The sequence below is a fragment of the Carassius auratus genome, chromosome 45 (assembly GCF_003368295.1).
Source record: "Carassius auratus strain Wakin chromosome 45, ASM336829v1, whole genome shotgun sequence".
In the NCBI taxonomy this organism is placed as follows: domain Eukaryota; kingdom Metazoa; phylum Chordata; class Actinopteri; order Cypriniformes; family Cyprinidae; genus Carassius; species Carassius auratus.
Window position 1 is genome coordinate 9,795,088 of NC_039287.1, and position 21,164 is coordinate 9,816,251.

The 21,164-nt window shown below is 37.9% G+C and overlaps 3 protein-coding genes, 1 long non-coding RNA gene and 1 other non-coding gene across 10 annotated transcripts; 3 read left to right on the forward strand and 2 right to left on the reverse strand.

Moving 5' to 3' along the window:
* Positions 1 to 3,643: 3,643 nt before the first annotated feature.
* On the reverse strand, positions 3,644 to 6,728 carry LOC113063211 (uncharacterized). Its single transcript, XR_003278646.1, has 3 exons — positions 6,479 to 6,728; positions 4,068 to 4,226; positions 3,644 to 3,916 (listed from the first exon to the last, which is right to left on the reverse strand). It is a non-coding gene; the product is annotated as an uncharacterized LOC113063211 (long non-coding RNA).
* Positions 4,401 to 6,093, forward strand: LOC113063210 (serine/threonine-protein kinase pim-2). Of its 2 annotated transcripts, none has more exons than XM_026233437.1 (6): positions 4,401 to 4,559; positions 4,661 to 4,755; positions 4,841 to 4,891; positions 4,986 to 5,361; positions 5,445 to 5,621; positions 5,741 to 5,900. In XM_026233437.1, the coding sequence occupies exons 3-6, from the start codon at positions 4,874 to 4,876 to the stop codon at positions 5,842 to 5,844; spliced, it is 675 nt and encodes a 224-aa protein (XP_026089222.1). In that variant the 5' UTR covers positions 4,401 to 4,559; positions 4,661 to 4,755; positions 4,841 to 4,873; the 3' UTR covers positions 5,845 to 5,900. The 2 variants fall into 2 exon arrangements, with proteins under 2 accessions (XP_026089222.1, XP_026089221.1); XM_026233436.1 differs by lacking the exon at positions 4,401 to 4,559 and adding an exon at positions 5,966 to 6,093 and having other exon boundaries at positions 5,741 to 5,829.
* Positions 6,729 to 10,596: 3,868 nt separating the features above from the next.
* LOC113063212 (translation initiation factor eIF-2B subunit delta-like) lies at positions 10,597 to 16,693 on the forward strand. Of its 5 annotated transcripts, XM_026233441.1 has the most exons (14): positions 10,613 to 10,743; positions 11,565 to 11,645; positions 12,134 to 12,171; positions 12,472 to 12,637; positions 13,135 to 13,332; positions 13,526 to 13,608; positions 14,226 to 14,317; positions 14,499 to 14,613; positions 14,692 to 14,768; positions 14,878 to 14,980; positions 15,071 to 15,198; positions 15,280 to 15,457; positions 15,908 to 16,088; positions 16,204 to 16,693. In XM_026233441.1, exons 2-14 carry the CDS (start codon positions 11,597 to 11,599, stop codon positions 16,401 to 16,403), a joined length of 1,608 nt encoding a protein of 535 aa, XP_026089226.1. In that variant the 5' UTR covers positions 10,613 to 10,743; positions 11,565 to 11,596; the 3' UTR covers positions 16,404 to 16,693. The 5 variants fall into 5 exon arrangements, with proteins under 5 accessions (XP_026089229.1, XP_026089226.1, XP_026089228.1 ...); XM_026233444.1 differs by lacking the exon at positions 11,565 to 11,645 and having other exon boundaries at positions 10,597 to 10,743; XM_026233443.1 differs by lacking the exon at positions 10,613 to 10,743 and having other exon boundaries at positions 11,187 to 11,645; positions 13,529 to 13,608.
* On the forward strand, positions 11,136 to 11,218 carry trnal-cag (transfer RNA leucine (anticodon CAG)). The gene has a single exon. It is a non-coding gene; the product is annotated as a tRNA-Leu (tRNA).
* Positions 16,694 to 16,892: 199 nt separating the features above from the next.
* Positions 16,893 to 20,982, reverse strand: LOC113063213 (all-trans retinoic acid-induced differentiation factor-like). Its single transcript, XM_026233445.1, has 7 exons — positions 20,839 to 20,982; positions 20,501 to 20,628; positions 20,357 to 20,425; positions 20,191 to 20,262; positions 18,048 to 18,169; positions 17,864 to 17,964; positions 16,893 to 17,782 (listed from the first exon to the last, which is right to left on the reverse strand). Exons 1-7 carry the CDS (start codon positions 20,953 to 20,955, stop codon positions 17,678 to 17,680), a joined length of 714 nt encoding a protein of 237 aa, XP_026089230.1. The 5' UTR covers positions 20,956 to 20,982; the 3' UTR covers positions 16,893 to 17,677.
* Positions 20,983 to 21,164: the final 182 nt, after the last annotated feature.

Consider the following 21,164-nt stretch of genomic DNA (forward strand, 5'->3'; position numbering starts at 1 on the left):
TTTTAAACATTTAAAAGTCAAGTTTGCTCTAAATGTAAGGTATTTGATTAATAACACTGATTTATGTTTCAGGTTCTGTAAGACATGGGAAACAACCAAAAACGACTCCCCTGTCAGGACCACTGTGTTGTTTTCTGTCTCCAGTCAGCTTTGTGTCCAGCAGACTGACATGAGTGGCCTTTCCATCCCTTGAAGCAGCATTATTTATATTATCATTTGTTTTAGTTATTTGTATTGAGTATTAAGAATCATTTTTATGAGAAAAAAGTATTAAAATATTAAGTATAAATAATACATTTGTCTTAAGATATTGTCATGGTTGGTAAAACCGTCGTCTCTGTTGATCACTATTGCGTGGAGTTTTTGTTGTGTCTCTCGTCTGCACTGATCCTTTCAAACGGGCGTCTCTGTTCATCAGCTTCAGCTGCCACTCATTATCTGCTCCCTATTTATTGCCCTGTCTTTCGGTTTGTTTGACAGATTGTTGTTTGAAGCTCCCTGTTACATGCCTGGTTTCTCGTCCCTGTTTCTGGCTGTCTTCACTACGTTGGATCACAGCTCTTCTGGAGCCCCATCCACTCACCTCTCCACCGGATCACTCATCTCAGTTCCTGCATCACGCTCTCCTGCGGTCTCATCTCACCGTTACTTCCTGGCCACGTGTGACTTCATCTCTCTCCATCCTGTTCCTGCTGGTTATCTTCTGTTAATTTGTTTATCTACTCATTAAAACTACATTCACTTGCATTTGCTTCATTGCCCTTCCTATCTTTACAGATAGTTATGCACTAGGCTATGTGTTCCTAGAGTGTCTATAAACTGGACCTCTTTCTTTCTCCTGCTGACTGCTGGAATGTATTATTATTTTGGAAAGCTGTGAATTTAAAAATAATAACATAAAAATCCATAAGACAAAAGTTAGAGTGAAAACTAATATTAAATGATATACTTCACACAAAATACGACCCATGTTTGACTTATTTATTTTTTATATACAGTAGCCTACAGCCCAAAAGTTTGGACATGCGTTCTCATTCAATGAGTTTTCTTTATTTACATGACTATGGAAATTCTAGAGTCACAGCGAAGGCATCAAGGGCTATTTGACCAAGAAGGAGAGTGATGGGGTGCTGCGCCAGATGACCTGGCCTCCACAGTCCAATCGAGATGGTTTAGGGGTGAGCTGAGCAGACGGACAAGCAGTGTTTTTACAGGACAGGTGCTCTCAAGCATCACTGCTTTGTAACGAACAGAGAAGAGATGAGACTGCCAGAGGATCTGAGATTGGAGAAGAAGAGCAAAAGCAAGGTCACTCCATCTCCGACTGTTTATGAATTATACCCAGAGTCTGGAATGATCTGTGTGGTTCATTGGATAGACTACAGGAGAAGCAGGTGGACACCTACCTTTGTTTCATTAACTATTCTTAAACTAGAAACATGAATTAATTTTGTAGGACAGTGTTTCTCAATTGGTTCTTCGTTGCAATGACAACGGACACAGTATCAAAACAAAAAATAAACAAAAATTTTACTAAAATATTACAAACTACTACAGTGAATTGGTCCAGTCAGAATGAGAGTCTGATAAGTATAATCCACACCACTCCAGCACAGATTCAAGCTTATAAGTGAAAACTGTCCAAAACAGCAACTGTTGTGGATTTGATTTTGAGGAAGACAATGACACTGTAAATCCCAACTCACCCATTTCACAAAATTTTTGTGTGGGGTGTACACACATGCACACACACACACACACACTATATATATATATATATATATATATATATATATATATATATATATATATATATATAATATATATATATTAATCCAAAAACACATCCCATATTAGCTAGACATTTTTTAAGCTCAAGACAACAAGTGTTGATTTTTTAGTTAACTTTATTCAAATGTATAAAGCCTAATGTGTATGTATTCAGTGTTTTTAACTCATTAGGTATTTTCCCCAATATCCCGAGGTGGAATTGATGTGTAAATAAAGTGATAAGATCACAACTCAAACTTTTTTAATTTTATTATTGTGTTAATGTATTAATGTTTTAAATAAACAGCTGAATCAGCAACAATATATGTTTACATATACAAACATCCGAGTAATAGTTTAGAAACAATATTGTTTACATTTTAGCTACATATTTTTCCACATATAATTGTATGTATTCATTTATTTATTTTATATAATTGTAACTTAATGGCCACGCATACGTTGTTTATGTTATGGATATGTTTTTATTCAAAAGGAACAGGTCACGCATTCCTATCGTTTCATCCGCGTATGGAGCCCCTGTGACGTCACACAAACAATTAGAACGTTGTCGCTTATCTTAAAGGCTTGAACTCACTTGCACATTTTGTTGGTTGAAGTTTCGGAGTAATCGGTTTTTCAGAGTGGAAAAAAACTGTGTTATCATGGGACTGTTTTCACGATGAAGAAAGCCTGCAAAGTGGAGCGTGTAGACGCACCCCAAACCTGTGTGCTGCTCAATACACGACCATCACGGCGGAAAACCACGGGCATCCTCACCCTCTTGATGAGACGGCCTGGTGGTGCTGATGAGATCGTTGATAGGGAAAGGGAGGCAGGGAGACGAGAGAGAATTAAGAAGAGGTTTTGTAGAGCTTTTCTTAATCTCTTTCGCCTAAGAACTGGAAAATACGACCTGGCTAAGTCTGAGAAAGTGTACCGAAGTGAGGCGGGGTCGTATCGGGGACTTACCGATGGTAAAATCACATATGATGATAGAGGTTTGTATTTCTTTCACTAGGGAAACTTTTGGTTGTTCTTGTGTACAGATTTTATAAGCAAAAACCTACAAAAGAAAAATAACTGGACCAGAAAAAGAAAAAAAAGATTATCATCCCAAACATTTAGAGTGAGAGCTTAAAGATCACAAGTGAAATTACATTTTATTTTTTTTAGACTATTACAGACAACCAAAACCAGAAAAGTCATTTTTGTTACTTCAAATAAAATAAATGTCACTGAAATTAATTAAAACAAATATTTAAAACAATGTTACCAGAGCAACATCTCTTATTTTCACTTAGTTAACTTGATGTAAGTTACTAAAATAACTTAAACTGAAACTGAAATAAAATTGTATATAAATTATAGAGACAAATTTATTAGGTGTCATAACCAAAAAATAAATAGGTTTACATTGTCTACAGAAATTGAATTGTTCAATACTTTTAATTCTTCATAATTTTTAACTTATGTTATTAATGTTTCCTCTTTAGATCAGACTTCTCTACAACACATCCCTGTTGTAGAGATCCATGATCATCAAGAAGCTCATGCTTCTGAGGTCCTCCCAGCTTTAGAGAAACACCTGGAGCAGGATGTTCCTAAACCTCAGGGTGTCCCTCAATCTCCGGGCGTCCCTCAACCTCAGGGTGTCCCTCAATCTCAGGACGTCCCTCAACCTCAGGGTGTCCCTCAATCTCAGGACGTCCCTCAACCTCAGGGTGTTCCCTCAATCTCAGGACGTCCCTCAACCTCAGGACATCCACACTCCAGTTGGTTTGACTGAAGAGGACATAGTGGAAGCGCTGGTCAAGGGTAAATTTACTGCCAAACCAAACCAATCAGTACACACAGTACATTAACAAACCAATCAGTACACACTTTTATTTAGAAACCAATCAATTTACATTGTTTGGAGATGTTTATTTCTTTCAAAAGACCCCTTGAAAAACTGCTGTAATCTGATTATACAATATTCTATAAATATTACTGGTATTCCCTTCTTTAGATCAGTCATCTCTACAGCACATTATAGACATCTGTGATCTTCATGAAGCTCCAGTCTCTGAAGTCCTCATCGCTGAGGATCAGCTGGAGCAGGACGTCCTCCAACATCAGGACGTCGATGCTCCAGTAAATTCTGCTGAAGATGACAAGCAGAACTGGTCAAGGGTAAGTTTACTGCCATAACCTATAAAACAATTATCACATTCACAATTTTCAAAAGTGCCATAAATAAAAATGTGACTAATTTGAGTAAGCAATAGTGTATTCATATCAGACTGGATTCATACTATTGGTATTCCCCTCTGTAGACCAGTCTTCTCTACAGCAAATTGTAGAGATTCATGATCATGGAGAAGCTCCAGTCTCTGAAGTCCTCCCTGCTGCTGAGGATCAGCTGGAGCAGGGCGTCCTCCAACATCAGGACATCGATGCTCCAGTAAATTCTGCTGAAGATGACAAAGCAGAACTGGTCAAGGGTAAGTTTACTGCCATAATTTATAAAACAATTATCACATTCACAATTTTTCAAAAGTGCCGTAAATAAAGATTTGACTAATTTGAGTAAGCAATAGTGTATTCATATCAGACTGGATTCATACTATTGGTATTCCCCTCTGTAGACCAGATTTCTCTACAACAAATTGTAGAGATTCATGATCATGGAGAAGCTCCAGTCTCTGAAGTCCTCCCTGCTGCTGAGGAGGGCGTCCTCCAACCTCAGGACGTCCACACTCCAGCTAGCTCCTCTGAAGATGATGAAGCGGAGGAGCCGGAGAACAGTAAGGATAATACATGTTTGTGAAGTAGAAAATGTTATTATAAATGATAAAATGCTAAAAAATGTATTTCATTCTACCTACATTTGTTTATCTTCTAATAGACCACATTTTCTGGCGATATGAATTTGGCTCCAAGCTGGGTGAAGGAAGCAACAGCCACGTACATGCAGGGACTCGCTGCAAGGATGGCCTTAAGGTTTATTTATTTATTTTTACTCCGATTTATGATGGAATGACCTCTGTGCAAATGCTTATTGTTAATTCTTTGCCTTGTTGCTCAGGTGGCTGTGAAAATTGCTGAAAAGACTCCAAATATGCCATATATAAGAGTTGTGAGTAGCCTGCACTCTGTATATCATTGCTTCTCAGTTACTGTTTCCATTTCTGAAATCTTAAATTCATGTTAATGTAACTTTGTCCTTTTAGCCTGGTCATCCCAAACACCTTCCCATGGAGATCGGCCTGACACTCATGGCTAATAAGGGCCCCCGTGTTCCACAGATAATTAAGCTGCTGGACTGGCAGGATGACCCGGACCACTATGTCATGGTCTTTGAGCGGCCCGTGCCAAGCATGAGCATGTTTAGTTTTGTGAAGCTCCAACGAAGGCTCAATGAAGAGATGGCACGAAATGTTATGTCTCAGGTCATTCATGCCTCTAAGATTTGCTGCGAGCGTGGAGTCTTCCATCGAGATATAAAACTGGAGAACCTCATAGTGAACCCCGACACGTTGGAGGTCAAGTTGATCGACTTCGGGTGCGGCACGCTCATGAAGGATTCTGCCTACGTGGCCTTCAATGGTATGTTTGCTAGCAGCGTGTTTAGCTCACTGAAACACATCCTGCTGTATAAATGCATTAAATATAAAATCTCTTCTTTCTAGGCACAGAAATTTTCTGTCCACCGGAGTTTGATGTCGACGGCAGGTACCATGCAAAGCCGGCGACAGTTTGGTCATTGGGGATCCTGCTGTTTGTGATGGTGTGCGGGTATTTTCCAGAAGACAAAGACCTGCACATGATCAGTAAGAACGTTCAGTCCAACCCTGACCTGTCAAAAGGTGAGATCTTCATCATAGAACGAAGACTGACAATTTGAGCTCTAATCATAAAATATACAATCTACATATAAAACAGTGTCAAGTTAACAATCAGACACCCCACTCATCTTTTTGAACAGAGTGCTGCCAGATGATTTGCTCTTGCCTGCAGCATGATCCACAGCAGAGACTTATTCTGGAGGAGATGCTGCTTCATGACTGGTTTATGGTACTAAGAGTCTAAGATTTGCTAAATGTTTTTCTTCTCTTCTTCTTCTTCTTCATACAATCATTTTAAACATTTAAAAGTCAAGTTTGCTCTAAATGTAAGGTATTTTGATTAATAACACTGATTTATGTTTCAGGTTCTGTAAGACATGGGAAACAACCAAAAACGACTCCCCTGTCAGGACCACTGTGTTGTTTTCTGTCTCCAGTCAGCTTTGTGTCCAGCAGACTGACATGAGTGGCCTTTCCATCCCTTGAAGCAGCATTATTTATGTTTATCATTTGTTTCAGTTATTTGTATTGAGTATTAAGAATCATTTTTATAAGAAAAAAGTATTAAAATATTAAGTATTAATAATAAATTTGTGTTAAGATATTGTCATGGTTGGTAAAACCGTCGTCTCTGTTGATCACTATGTGCGTGGAGTTTTTGTTGTGTCTCTCGTCTGCACTGATCCTTTCAAACGGGCGTCTCTGTTCATCAGCCTCAGCTGCCACTTATTATCTGCTCCCTATTTATTGCCCTGTCTTTCGGTTTGTTTGACAGATTGTTGTTTGAAGCTCCCTGTTACATGCCTGGTTTCTCGTCCCTGTTTCTGACTGTCTTCACTACGTTGGATCACAGCTCTTCTGGAGCCCCATCCACTCACCTCTCCACCGGATCACTCATCTCAGTTCCTGCATCACGCTCTCCTGCGGTCTCATCTCACCGTTACTTCCTGGCCACGTGTGACTTCATCTCTCTCCATCCTGTTCCTGCTGGTTATCTTCTGTTAATTTGTTTATCTACTCATTAAAACTACATTCACTTGCATTTGCTTCATTGCCCTTCCTATCTTTACAGATAGTTATGCACTAGGCTATGTGTTCCTAGAGTGTCTATAAACTGGACCTCTTTCTTTCTCCTGTTGACTGCTGTAATGTATTATTATTTTGGAAAGCTGTGGATTTAAAAAATAATAACATAAAAATCCATAAGACAAAAGTTAGAGTGAAAACTAATATTAAATGATATACTTCACACAAAATACGACCCATGTTTGACTTATTTATTTTTTATATACAGTACAGACCAAAAGTTTGGACATGCGTTCTCATTCAATGAGTTTCCTTTATTTACATGACTATGGAAATTCTAGAGTCACAGCGAAGGCATCAAGGGCTATTTGACCAAGAAGGAGAGTGATGGGGTGCTGCGCCAGATGACCTGGCCTCCACAGTCCAATCGAGATGGTTTAGGGGTGAGCTGTATATGTTACGGCATTCAAATGAGAGTTCTCCTCGCTTTTCTCATGGAGTGTCTATCAGTGAAAGGGTAAAATCTATATATTGAATATGTATCAAATAATGTTCTTTGACTCGTCTTGTGGGGAAACATCACAGCCAAACACTACAGTAGTTTCCAATGAATTAAATGGATTTAAAATTAAATAAAATGTATTGTTAAAAAATATGGAGCCCTGCACGTGACATGCAAGAAAAAATAAATTGTGCGCACGATTTATTAATTCGTTCCCTCAATGTACTAAAACGTGCACACGATTCCCTCTATTTACTAGTAAGTTAAATCGTGCGCACAATTTATAAATCGAGTGAATGCAATAGTAATCGTGTGCACGTTTTAGTACATTGAGGAAACAAATAAAAAAAAATCATGCACACTGTTTAGCCTGATATTTTTTTCCTGCATGTCATGTGCGGGGCTCCGTAAAAAAAAAAAAAAAAAAAATACTTTTGATTTTTAATTATAGAGCTCGGGCGTAGACGTCATGGAATGGTGCATTGTGGGTAACGGCGGCCATTTTAGAGGTATCGCAAAGCAGGTTTGTAATAAGATAATAGCCAGTATCCAGAAAAAGTTATAGAACGTGACAAAAAAGTTGCCTATACCTATACGGACAAACTTAATAATGAAGCCAAACAACGCTACTTAAAAAAAAAAAGAGGTTGTAGGCGGAATCGATCCCTATGAACACATGAAAGTTTACCAAGCCTCAGTTTCCCTGATAATTTATCCTACCGGGTCTGTGGAGTGAGCGCTTACACCTCCGATCAATTTAAAAATGTCACTTTCACTTTTCAAAAAGTCACTGGAGGCTCACCTGCAGATCATAAATGGATCTGCAAATTAAACGTGGAGAAAACAATCTTTTTCACTAAGGAAATGTTAACATTAACCAAGCATCAGTGGTGACACACACACACACACACTTATCAGATTCTGCGAGCTATGAAGCTTGTCTATGCGGGTTTGTTACACTTCAGGAGTAATTACTCACCTATCATACTTGCAAAAATCCACTGTTTTCCTCCGGTAGTTCTGTAATCCGGTATAATATTGACGAACATTCACCTCAGACAAAACCCACCATTCACCAAAACAAGACGCTTAACTTCCTATTTTGAAGTTCGTTCCAGTTTTTTATTTTTTTTTTAAACAAGTTGTTCAAATTTGTTAAATACAGTCAGCACAAAAATATCAAAAAGCAAATTAAGTTCAGGATTGGGTCAAAAGAAAATGTTTAAACAAAAAATACAGACACTAAACTGACTCCCTTACTGGCCAAAAACTAGAGAAAACGTAATGTGTTTGTGTCTGAGTTTGTGTGTGTGTATGTGAGAGAGAGAGAGAGAGAGACCATACACAACATGTCTCACCATAACTATGTATTATAATATTATCGAAGGTGATGGTTTCCCTCCGTACAGTGGTGACCCAAGCCATCTGACGCCTCTTGGTGATTTCAGACACCTTGTGTTTTTTTCCAAGTAGGAAAATGTTGAAAACTAATATGATTCACGAGGCGTTTGCCCTGTCGATCATGAAACCGATTACAGCAGGTCACAATACAGCAATACTGAACCATTTTCCAAAAATAATCAAAATTAATGACCAAATGACCAACGTTACCTAATGCCTACTATACAGTACATCTACTTCTGTACCGCGATTCCCACAATGCATTGCGACGTGACGCAACGATCCCGACCTCTATAAACAAGCCTGAAATACACATGGACTCTTATTTTTGAAATGTCGCGGACTGTTCCTTCAGATGAGGTGATAAAATATACATTAAAATATGCTTACAACGGTCTTAAATATATTATATAAATGTCATAACTTAGACAGTGTCATAAACTCGAGTTGACGAGCAACAGCTTGTCATAAAATTTCGCTATCCATTGATTGAGAATCACATTAAAGCAGTCTAAAGCGCCACCTTGTGACACAGAAACGTGCAGCGCTCTTTTTTTTATGAAATTATAGCCTTTTAGCCAGCTTAAGATCGAACTGTCTATGATCGAACCCCCACTCGGAATTTACCTGAGAGAGAAGCATAAATATTATATTAGTATACAAATCTAATAATACAAGAATTTGAGACTAACCCTGAAAAATTTAACGTGACCGTGATTTCCAAACATTTGTTTCTAGCTGTTGCTTTTTAGCATTATATTTACATTCCTTTGACCAGCAGAGGGCTCTAGAGCGCTTTGAAACGAAGATGTATCGTCTTCAACCCTGTAAAAGTTTGAGTGAAAGGCAACCGTTGAGTGAGTGAGTGAAGTGACATTCAGCCAAGTATGGTGACCCATACTCAGAATTTGTGCTCTGCATTTAACCCATCCGAAATGCACACACACAGAGCAGTGAACACACACACACACTGTGAGCACACACCCGGAGCAGTGGGCAGCCATTTATGCTGCGGCGCCCGGGGAGCAGTTGGGGGTTCGATGCCTTGCTCAAGGGCACCTAAGTCATGGTATTGAAGGTGGAGAGAGAGCTGTTCATGCACTACCCCCACCCACAATTCCGTCCGGCCCGAGACTAGAACCCACAACCCTTCGATTGGGAGTCCAACCCTCTAACCATTAGGCCACGACTTCCCACAATGCATTGCGACGTGACGCAACGATCCCGACCTCTATAAACAAGCCTGAAATACACATGGACTCTTATTTTGAAATGTCGCGGACTGTTCCTTCAGATGAGGTGATAAAATATACATTAAAATATGCTTACAACGGTCTTAAATATATTATATAAATGTCATAACACACACGTTTGTGTGAAAAGGTGATCAGTGTTGCCAACTTAGCGGATTTGTCGCTAGATTTAGCGACTTTTCAAACCCCCATAGCGACTTTTTTCCAAAAAAGCGACTAGCGACAAATCTAGCGACTTTTTTTTGACAGACCTTATTTATTCTCTGAGACTCTCCAGTACTGCCGAACGAGCACAAGCGCTCTCTCTCTCTCTCTCTCTCTCTCTCTCTCTCTCTCTCCCCCCCCCCACAGGCAGCGCGCGCACACGCATCTCTATCTGCCCTGTTCAGCGAGCAGAGAGGAGCAGCACTTTCAGTTAAAAAAAGATATTCTGTTGCTTCAAACTCTATTTTACATACAAGTACAGTCGAAATCACAGTTCAACCATTGTCTTAATCTTATGTGTATGTTATTTCATAGTCGTGAATAGGATTTTAGTGCACAGATTAACATCTTTGAGAGCTGGTATGTAGTCTTAATGGACCGCGTTTCAGTCATTATAATATTAATTCCGTTGTCTGACAACAGAAACATTAAAATATAATAATAAAAAACGTTTTATTGAGAATTTTTGCAGCATTAAAATGCAGTACATGAGCACAGAAAGGGCGAGATAATATGACGCACCTACGTCATGAATATGGTAATTACCATATGACGTCATCTAGCGACATTTAGCGACTTTTCAGGCAGGGTTTAGCTACTTTCCATTGAAAGAAGTTGGCAACACTGAAGGTGATACATTTGAGCATTGTTGATCCCAAATCATTTCAGACTTTTAACCAGCGAAAAGTTGCTTGGAAATGAAATATAACGGACTCGGACGGGAGACAGGTTGACAACATGTCGATGCTAGTTACAGGTAACGTTAACTGTTAAGTTAAAATGTACAGAAGTAAGTTACATAGCGACATATGAGTTTAAAACTCTTAATAGAGAACCAAACTTAGCTATTTTGCCGTTGGTTAAGCCGGTGATCCTCACGGTTAGTCGTGTTTAGTGTTTGATGCATTGAAATAGTGTTGTTAGTGACTGTTTCATTAGGACGCTTGTTTCAATTAATTTCTTAAGTTATTGATAACTTAAATACTTAAAAATAATCTAATATAGCATCCTTAAATGCATAACTTAATCATAGGTCAAAAACAGCATAATTTTAACTCATAAAATGTCATCAAAAAGGTTAAATGTATGAAAACACAGTTATAACACTGTTATTACTATATAACGTGATGACGTAATCACATGTAATATGTCAGGATGGCCGAGCGGTCTAAGGCGCTGCGTTCAGGTCGCAGTCTCCTCTGGAGGCGTGGGTTCGAATCCCACTTCTGACAACAAATGTTTTTGTTTTTTACCCTTTTTTCTTCGAAACGACGAGAACGTGTTGTTGTTGCAAGCGAATGTGTTTCCTCCGATCTATTCCATAAAAGAGGTTGACCGGAAGTTTATCATCCTTGGTGTTTGTTTGGGAACGGTGTTACACCATCTAAAACCATGTTAACAAGTACTGTAACATTACTTGTTATTTTATTGTTATGCAAGCAGCGTAGACTATTTCCACTAGTACAAATAAAATAGATACATACGTTCATAAATGCTACATAATAAAAAGAAAAGTCAGCTCACACATTTCAATCGCTAGATGGCGGCGTAATTCATCACGACTGCTTTTCACATCAGTTTGCCAGCGCGAAGTCACGAAGGAATGAAACATGGCGGATTCGGTTGGGAGACAGGTTGACAGCATCAACCACGCTACAGGTAAAATATACAGACTGAAGCTTTGTAAACCCGAGCTGTTAATTAAACATGTACGTAAGCAGTCGTTTATAGTCGTTAATGGAGAGCTCGTGTTGCTGTTGCTTCACTCTGCCATGATGACACATGCACAGTGGAAATTACATCATGCGGTTTTTGTCATTTTGACCTTGTATTGAAATCAGACTCATGCTACATAGACACGGTTGCGATGTTCCATATTGTTTGCATGTGTTACTGGATGTGTCTGCAAGACGAAGTCAGTCTCTGTGGAACATTCTTTAGTTTGGTAAAGATCGAATGAGCCAACATGATGAAATAACTTTGTCGAAGCAAAGACAGTGTCGAGAATTTCTGTCACCAGAGACATTCATTCAAATGTATACGGACTTCTCAGTAAATTAGTATTTCCTACCACTAGTGTTCATGCAAATAAAGAGCAGTTTTAACTTCGAATATGTTTTAAAAATATATGTTTACGTGTGTCACAGAGGAAGATGAAAAGAAGCAAGAAATTATTCGAGCTAAGGTAGGTCAAGTCTCTATTTTCTATAACTTCAATATCCATAGTTTAATTAATTGTATTTTAATGTATAAAATGTGTTTTTGTTTGTTATTTATAAAATATGACGGTCATAACGGCTGTCTCAATCCCTAGTGAGCTGCCTTACCTGGACAGCATTTTGGGAATTATAGCCACATTCTCAACAGACATGCACGGTGCCTAGTTGCCCAAAATGCAGACTAGCTTTTAAGAGACATTTACAGTGACACCGGATTATTTTAAATCATGCAAACTGTGATTCCCTTCTTTTAATTTTATCTATAGGGTGAAGGTAAGGAATTGACCAAAGAAGAAAAGCAGCGTCTTAGGAAAGAGAAGAAACAGCATAAAAAGAATAAAAAAGATGATAGGGGTCCTCCAGAGAAGGAGAAAGAGAAAGCATCTGTACCAGCTCCTTCAAAGCCTGCCACACAGAGCCCAGCACATAAAGGTACCGCCTCAGAATAATTTCTGCATCCAAAGTTGATTAAAACTAATGTAATTATGGTTACATTTTAGATTGGATATACAAACATTTATTTATTTTATATAATATTTCTTTCAGATCGGATTAATAGTAAGACTTTCAGAGTTATCTGTTCTTATTTTTAGGGTAGAGAGATGTTAATATGTAGTATTTGGTCCAGACCAAAAAAAAAAGTCATCCATTTCATTCTGGTTTGCTTAAAGCCTAAACTAAAGATACAAAACAAAAGACACAAGGATACGGTGACACCTGCTTGGAAAAATGTGTAAGTGGGTCAAGCTTGCTTTGTCTGGTGTGCACCAAGGTTCAGATGGCAGGGTTCACACTTAACTAAACTAACTAAACTAACCACACTTACAAAGCGACCACACCGGAGTTCATTTTAATGGAAGCAAACCTGCCGAGTAAACACAACTGTAAGTTTAAAGTCTCTTTTTTTGGGTGCACTTTGATCTCATTAGCAGCTCCTGTGCCTGTAAATGCATCTGCATCTGAATCTCCTGTGGCTGCAGAGAAGCCTGCAAAGAGCAAAGCAGAGCTGCGAGCAGATCGTCGGGCAAGGCAAGACTCAGAACGGGCATCAAAACCGGGCAAGAAAGAAGTGGGGCAGCAGTCCACCTCCAGCAAACCTAAAGCTACCCCCAGTGAGCTTCAGCCAGGTAATTCACTGCTTCATAAAAGGTTATTCCAGGGTGGGAAGTTTGGGCATTCACACACTGGCCCAATTTTTTTCAGCCATTCCTATGCTTTTAAATATTTTTTCCCCCTAATTCAAATATTTTATAAAAATCCATTTACAGTGTCTGCATTTAGGGAGAATCTGTGACTGAGCAGGTTTGCCATTTTTTTCAGTAGTGAAAAGGTTACCAGAGCACGTTCAGGTGGACGACCCTGCTGCATTGAAGAAGCTGGCCAAAAAGCTTGAGAGACAGCAGGTGAGACAAAATCAATATTGTCATGCTTTGCCCCCTTGTCTGATTGTGGCCCATTGGCAGATGATGGATTCACCCAGGTGATGTCTGAGATCCAATTTGCAGCGTTTTTAACCCAGGTCCTTCCAATGTCTTACAGAAGTCAGGGCAGGGATGCAGTTTAAATATAGCTGGAGTCAAGGTCTGGCTCCACACCTTTGTGTGCAGTGTATTGTTGAATATTTTCTATTTGTGATGTGTTTTTTTTTATTCTTGGTGATAGTTATTGACTCTTCTTGGCTTTAATGTCTGCTGGAGGTGATTTCATAGTGATTTTTGTCTTTTCATTGTGCACATGTGATGAGCTAGATGTCCTGTGTGGGTGAACTTTTGAGTGTTTTTTTTATTTTTTTATTCTTTATTTATTATTTTATGTTGTTAGGTGTAGATCTATAACACTAGAATAAAGCTATTAAAGTCCACCGTGGAGCTCTTCTTCATTTGTGCACATTTGTCATGTATGTTCTGTTGCAGCCTCAGCTCTTGACCTGAGGAGGGAGGATGTGACCTTTTAGAGCATTTGTCATTGAGGGAAAAAACAAAAATTCACGTTGAATGCTGTTGTTCTGCACTTCTCTTAGGTTCCTTTGAGGTCTGATTATGGTTACAAGGTCAGCCTGTTCTCACATCTACACCAGTACAGCCGAAAAAACCCTCCCACCCAGCAAATCAGGTACTGTAAACATTGTATCTTCTACATTAGTTATAATTTTGCCTTAGTTATATTTTTTTTCTCCCTTTCTCTTAATCTTTTGACAAGTCTCAGTTAGTCAGGAGTGACATTAGCAGTTAAGCTTGTTTAACCTGAATGATATAGTTGGTTGATTTATTATTTGGTATGGTTTATTTTGTAGCATCCCTGTCACAGCTATTCACCCATCCATTGTTCGGTTGGGCCTGCAGTACTCTCAGGGCATTATAGCAGGATCCAACGCTCGATCTGTGGCCCTACTACATGCCTTTAAACAGGTAATGCACAATAAGCCTATGACATGCTCAGAAGTTCGTCATTTATCGATTTAATCAACATTTAAATCATTTTTGAAGGTTATTCAAGACTATAGCACTCCTCCAAATGAGGAGTTGTCAAGGGACCTTGTGAACAAGCTGTCGCCTTACATCAGGTTCACCTTCTTCCTTGTGAATACTGATATAGACATATTTGATTTGAACCCTGATCCTACATGGAAACAGATGTTTAACAAACGCCGCAAATGCTCTTCACACCTGCAGTTTTCTCAGCCAGTGTCGGCCGCTTTCAGCCAGCATGGGCAATGCCATCAAGTACATCAAGAAAGAGATTTCAAATATACCCAATCAGTGCAAAGAAGAAGAGGTATGAGTAATCACAGTCACTTTAGAGTTTAGAGACATTTATATACAATAGGATCCCTTTGAATTTCTAAAAGAAATGTTTTCTCAACAGGCGAAAAGGAGACTTCAGGAATGTATTGATAGTTACATAAACGAGAAGATCATTTTGGCTTCTCAAGCCATTTCTAAGTACGCTATCGAGAAGATAAGTGATGGAGATGTTATTCTTGTTTATGGCTGGTAAGATCTTTCGGTGAATTGACGTAATCCTGTAATAATCTGGATTATCTTATTCAGAAATGCCTTTGTCTTATTTTAAAGCTCTTCACTTGTCAACCACATTCTGTGCGAAGCCTTTGAAAAGCAGAGGAAGTTCAGAGTCATAGTTGTGGACAGTCGGCCCAGGCTGGAGGGCAGAGAGGCGCTGAGGCGTCTGGTGAAGAAAGGCATCCGATGTACTTACGTCCTCATATCTGCCTTGTCCTACATTCTGCCTGAAGTGAGTCATTCCTTTCAGTAAAGCTTTTTGCAAGCATCATTTTTAGCTCATGAGTGATTTTGTAAAAGTCCCTTATGCTCACCAAGGCTATTTATTTGATTTTAAAAAAAAAAACACACAGATACAGAAATATTGTAGAAAAATATAGCAATTTTAAATAACTGTTTTAATATATTTATAAATGTGTTGTTGTTTTTTGTCACTTGATTTTTTTTATTTTTGACGAACAGAATGTTAAAAAAAACTGCATTTTTAAAATAGAAATATATGATAATTGTCTTTACTGTCACTTTTGATCAATTTAATGCATACATGTTGAATAAAAGTACTAATAAAAAATAATAATAAACTTTTGAACCGTGATATGATTGCACTAAAGTTAACTGGCCTTTATGTTGTCATTAAAAACATGCTGAATCAGAACTTGGACTTTGCTCTCTTTATTTCCAGGTATCCAAGGTATTTCTTGGTGCCCATGCACTTCTTGCCAATGGATACGTGATGTCACGTGTGGGAACTTCCCAGATTGCCCTGGTAGCAAAGGCCTACAATGTACCAGTGCTGGTCTGCTGTGAGACCTACAAGTTCTGTGAACGAGTGCAGACGGACTCTTTTGTATCCAATGAATTAGGTAACTCTGTGATGTTTAGCTTGAATGGTGAATTGACTATTATTTTATTTCGTAAGTGACACATATAGGTATTTACACACACACACAAATAATTTTTTTTTTTTTTTATATACAGATGACCCTGATGATCTGATTGTGACCAGAAATGGGAAGACCCACCTAGAGAACTGGCAGACTGTTAAATCCCTGGGGCTTCTGAACTTGGTGTATGATGTGACGCCACCGGACTTTGTGGACCTTGTGATCACTGACTTGGGCATGATCCCCTGCACCTCTGTGCCTGTGGTACTGCGAGTAAAGAACGTAGATCAGTGAAGAACAGACAAACACGGTTCTGCTTCCCTCTGCATCCGCACATAAAAAGAGTCTGTGCACATGGGGCTTATACGTATCTATGAAAAGGAACAAAGCCACTGTTTACATCCTTACTGGTGGTATCTGTTTCAACTCCATCTAATGAGATTTTCTAATCAGAAAATTCTCAAATTAGTATTTAGAATTGTCGTACACAAGATCCACGAAATTGTCTGTAAAGCATTTCATGCTTTCAGTTTCGGCTCATCATGGTGCTCAGTGCATTAACATAAACATAAGAACAATCATCCTTTTTGGATAGTTGCTCTTGCCGAAGTCCTTTCATAGATATGAAAAAGGAAAACAGAACATGGTGCAAATGTGTGTAAGACCATGCAGAAGCTAACTATGTTGCATAAGGGGTTTTGTTTATATATATCAAAACCTTGGAAATGCTACAGAAAAATAAATGGGTAAGATTACAAAGAAAAACTAGTTTTTTGTTGGCTATTTCTTTGTGATATTGTGACATCTTTATTTTAGTTGCCAAGGTACATGCTTAATTTCATACCACAATACTACATTCTTGGCAAAAACTCACAATGTAATTTATGTCAGTATTCTACTGATAGTGTGTCCGTCTATATATCTCATATTAGCAGATCAAACAAATTCTCTTTTACACTTACACTGCCAAGAAGAAAAACATACAGTTGTCAGTTATGAAATATGATATCTGTAAACAGCAAGTGACAGTAACAATCTACATTTTTCACAAATAATAGGTCCTATGACATCCATTCCCCCTCTTTTTAACCTATAATTCTTCAGAAAACACTTCATCTTTAAAATATAACAACACAAAATATTTGCCCTTAATAATCATTGCTAAAATATCTCAGTGTTTCACTTTCACATGTTCAGAGTTAAAACATCTGACCTCCAAACACAGTCAGCGAGGTCAGTCTATGGTCAGTTTTCTCTTTACAAACCAGCCTTGTCAAGGCTGTGAAAATGTGTCAGTATTCATGAAAGCTTTTGTAAAATGTATAAGTAAAAACATTTAAGGGCAATTAGGTTCAAAAGAAAGTGAAGCGCACACAAACTGCAAAATTATCCATTAAAAAATTGTCATGCAAATCTGCTTTGGGCAGGTTAAAAAAAAGAAATCCCAATGTTCAGCAGATGGTTAATCGTCCAGTGTATGAAGATGGTTGGTGCACTGCAACATTTTCAATAAGCTTGATGCACTTTGTGGCTCCACTGTCAGTCCAACAGTCAGTTTTCTTTAGAAGTCAAATGTTCTTGGCCTTTCGTCTTTGTGTGAACCAGAGTAAAGATGAACCCACAACTGTCGATCCGGTTAGTATCCCAAGCACCTTAAATACAGGAAACTCCCCCTGCAATTGTTAAAGAACAATAAACGTGTGTAATAAAGGAGAAAAGGCCAGTCTGTTTGGAATGATTTGAGGGGGTCTCACCTGTCTCATGCACTTGTATCCATAGAAATCATGTAAACAACTACACTCAAAGAACCCTGGTCCGTATGGGCTGCAGAATGAGTTTTCAGGGCAATCCCAGGCTGAAGACACAAACCATAATCAAGAAATGCATTGAAATACATACATTTTGTAGACTGAGATCCAAGGTCTTTTGGTTACTTACACATCTGCGCAGTCTGATTGCAAATATTCTTCTGTCCTTCGCAGATTCTGGCATTGTTTTTCACTTCAACCTTCTCCCATGATGCATTGCCCCCTGGACACTCCAGTTTTAAGGGTAGTAAACTAAGTAAAGATTTGTCAAGTTAACTTGTGTTAGCTAACTGTGTTAGTTTAAATCAGGGATTTTCAATCTTTTAGATCTTTTATGGACCCCATGGATGAATATCCTTGTCAAAGAGACCCCCGTCCGACAACGTAAAAGATACCTTTATATTTTCATGCAGGGGCGATTCTAAGATTTGGATTTTAGGGGTCTCAGCCCCCAATAAGGGGATGATTAAAAAATATTATTTTACTATTAGGGTAGGGTTGTATACTACTAACCTTATTGCAATCCACTATTCCATTGTATTCCCTGTATTTCATATATGGGAGTAGGAGTACTGACTGAGCCATATTTAACACTGTAAAAAAAAACTAATACAGTTTTTCACATGTGACCAGTCACTGGAAAATTTTGAATTGGGAATGTAGATTTTTTTTATTTATTTTTTATTTATTTTTTTTACAATAAAGGCTTCCTGATTCAGTATTAGGACATTCATGTTTATCCTTTGATGATACCACTGCTTTTTCTTATGAAATGTACGTGGAAATTGGCAGAAAATTAAAACAACATATGGGTTCAATGACTGCAATGAATCTTGGGAACACAGTGGTATTGTGTGTGTGTGTGTGAGGCTGTTCTATTCTCACCTGACTGTTGCTCATTTGCAGACCTACTCCCGCACAACAAAAAAAAATGTTGTATATCCATCTACAATGAAATATAAATTATTATATTTTATTTTTATTATTATTATTATTAATTTTTAGCTTTTTAGCCTTTATAATCAACAATACGGTTGGTTATACATCAAAACATTTATTTCATTTCAAATCATTTAACTAACCAGCTAATATTCATTAAGAATATAGACAAAACATGTATTAATGTAATTGTCTGTTGGCAATATGTTTAATCTGTTCTATATTTATTTATATTTATTAAAAATAACATCATCATCAATTTGCCACTTCTATAAATCAATTACTTAAAATTAATTAAAAAAAATTAAAAAAAACACAGATCCCTTTACTCTTACTCTAATATATGTATCATGATACACTAATGATTAATTATTACTTAATACAAAATTATGTTAAATAATAGAAAACAAAATAACTCCACATGATGTTTCTGTCTCTGTGCCATTTAGTACTTTCAGACAATGATGTGTGTCGTTAATAATTTATTTTGCATGGCTGCATAATGTAATGCCGAAATACACAATAATATGTTTTCAATTTCAAAAAGTAAATTAAAATAAATCATGATCGTTTTCTAAAGTATGTTTTCATGGGTGTTAATCGCTTCATTTTTGTTGGAAGAAAAAACATCTGTCACACTGTGATAAAGGCTGAAGGTGAACGCAGCGAAGACGTACTGGTATTGGATGCGAGAACACACACACCACACGCACACACGCACGCGCACCTTGTACTCTGATGTTCGCTCTGCTCGGCGCCCCTGTGGATTGAAAAACGCGCTGAATCCATGCAGACTCAGATAAGGAGAGGAGCCGGAACTTGATGCAGCTTGACACCGTCTCAAATGAGTTTTTAAAGGGGACTGAAGCGATCACTAATTAATTAATCAAATAATTTTTAGGGGGGCTGGGCATAAGGCTGAAGCCCCCCTAAAAAGGGCCTAGCGACGCCCCTGTTTTCATGTATAAGGACCCAATTTATAGTCTACCCAACCATAAATATGCATAAACATTTTTTTTTGTTTGTTTTTTTATCAGTTACATAATATTTCCCCCACTACACCGGACTGTTAGATCTATTATTTATTTCTATAGTTTATTTGTTTATTTTAATGTTTTTATTTTAATACATTATTAATAGCTTATTATAATTATTGTTATACTTGTATTAATTGTTATGATTTTATAATCTATTTGACAGTTTTTCACTATTTTTATTTCCATGGACCCCCTAGCACTACCTTGCAGCCCCCCTGGTCCCCAGACCCAAGTTGAAAATCCCTGACTTAAATATTATACACATAATATACTGTACAGTGCTCATGCAAAACTTACAGTTGGCTAAGATTGCTGAAACCCTGAAATATGAAATCGCTCAGATTGGAGATCGGGTTGTTGGAGAGATCGCTGTGGAAATAAAGAATGACAACAGTTAGATATTCAATTTAAGTGCTACAATGACACATGCAGATTATCATGACAGACCTGCTCTCGTACATACATGATGAAAGCTGTGGATGAATTGTACAGGTGCTCTACACGACTGATGGAGCAGTTCGCCAAGTCCAACCTAAAACAGCCGTACAGTTAGATTATATATAATCATAATTTAATAAAATGAGGAATATTAGAAAAATTTTCGTACCCTATAATGGCATCTACATCGCTGGTTTCATTTCCAAAACAGCAGCGTCCTCTAATATGGCCTTTTGTTTGGCAAAAATCCCAGACAGGACTATCTTGCCGTACAGTCCCTTGACACATTTTACATAACTAGCAAAACAAAAAGGTGAAAGCTTTTAAAATATTATAAAACAACATGCATCATTTTACTTTACTTTCCAACAGTGAAGACAGATGAAAACAATGTAACTTATCTACCGTAGCATGTATTATTATTTCATTACAGTCATTTCGAAAATGACTATAGTAACGTTATCTGTTACATTGACTGAATTCATTTGACATGGCGAACTGTCTCACCTGTGCATCAGTATCCTGGCTATCGACATAAACATTGAAAAAAACAATAAAAACAGTAAATGAATACACAATAGATGCTGTAGCGGCTGCTGTCATTTTCGCCAAAAGAAAAGTCATGTGACTCGATGATCATGTGACGTCTATAGTCGCGACTCCATTCGTGACCACCAGGCGGCGCAAATAATGTGCATTTCTCACTAGAGACGAAACACTTTCAAAAACCCAGGTTGCTTTTACACAATTCACGTCATTGAGCTGATATAGATCTTTTTCGACATTTATATTCAGTCTGGTTATTTAAAATAACGCACATTCCACGAATACGG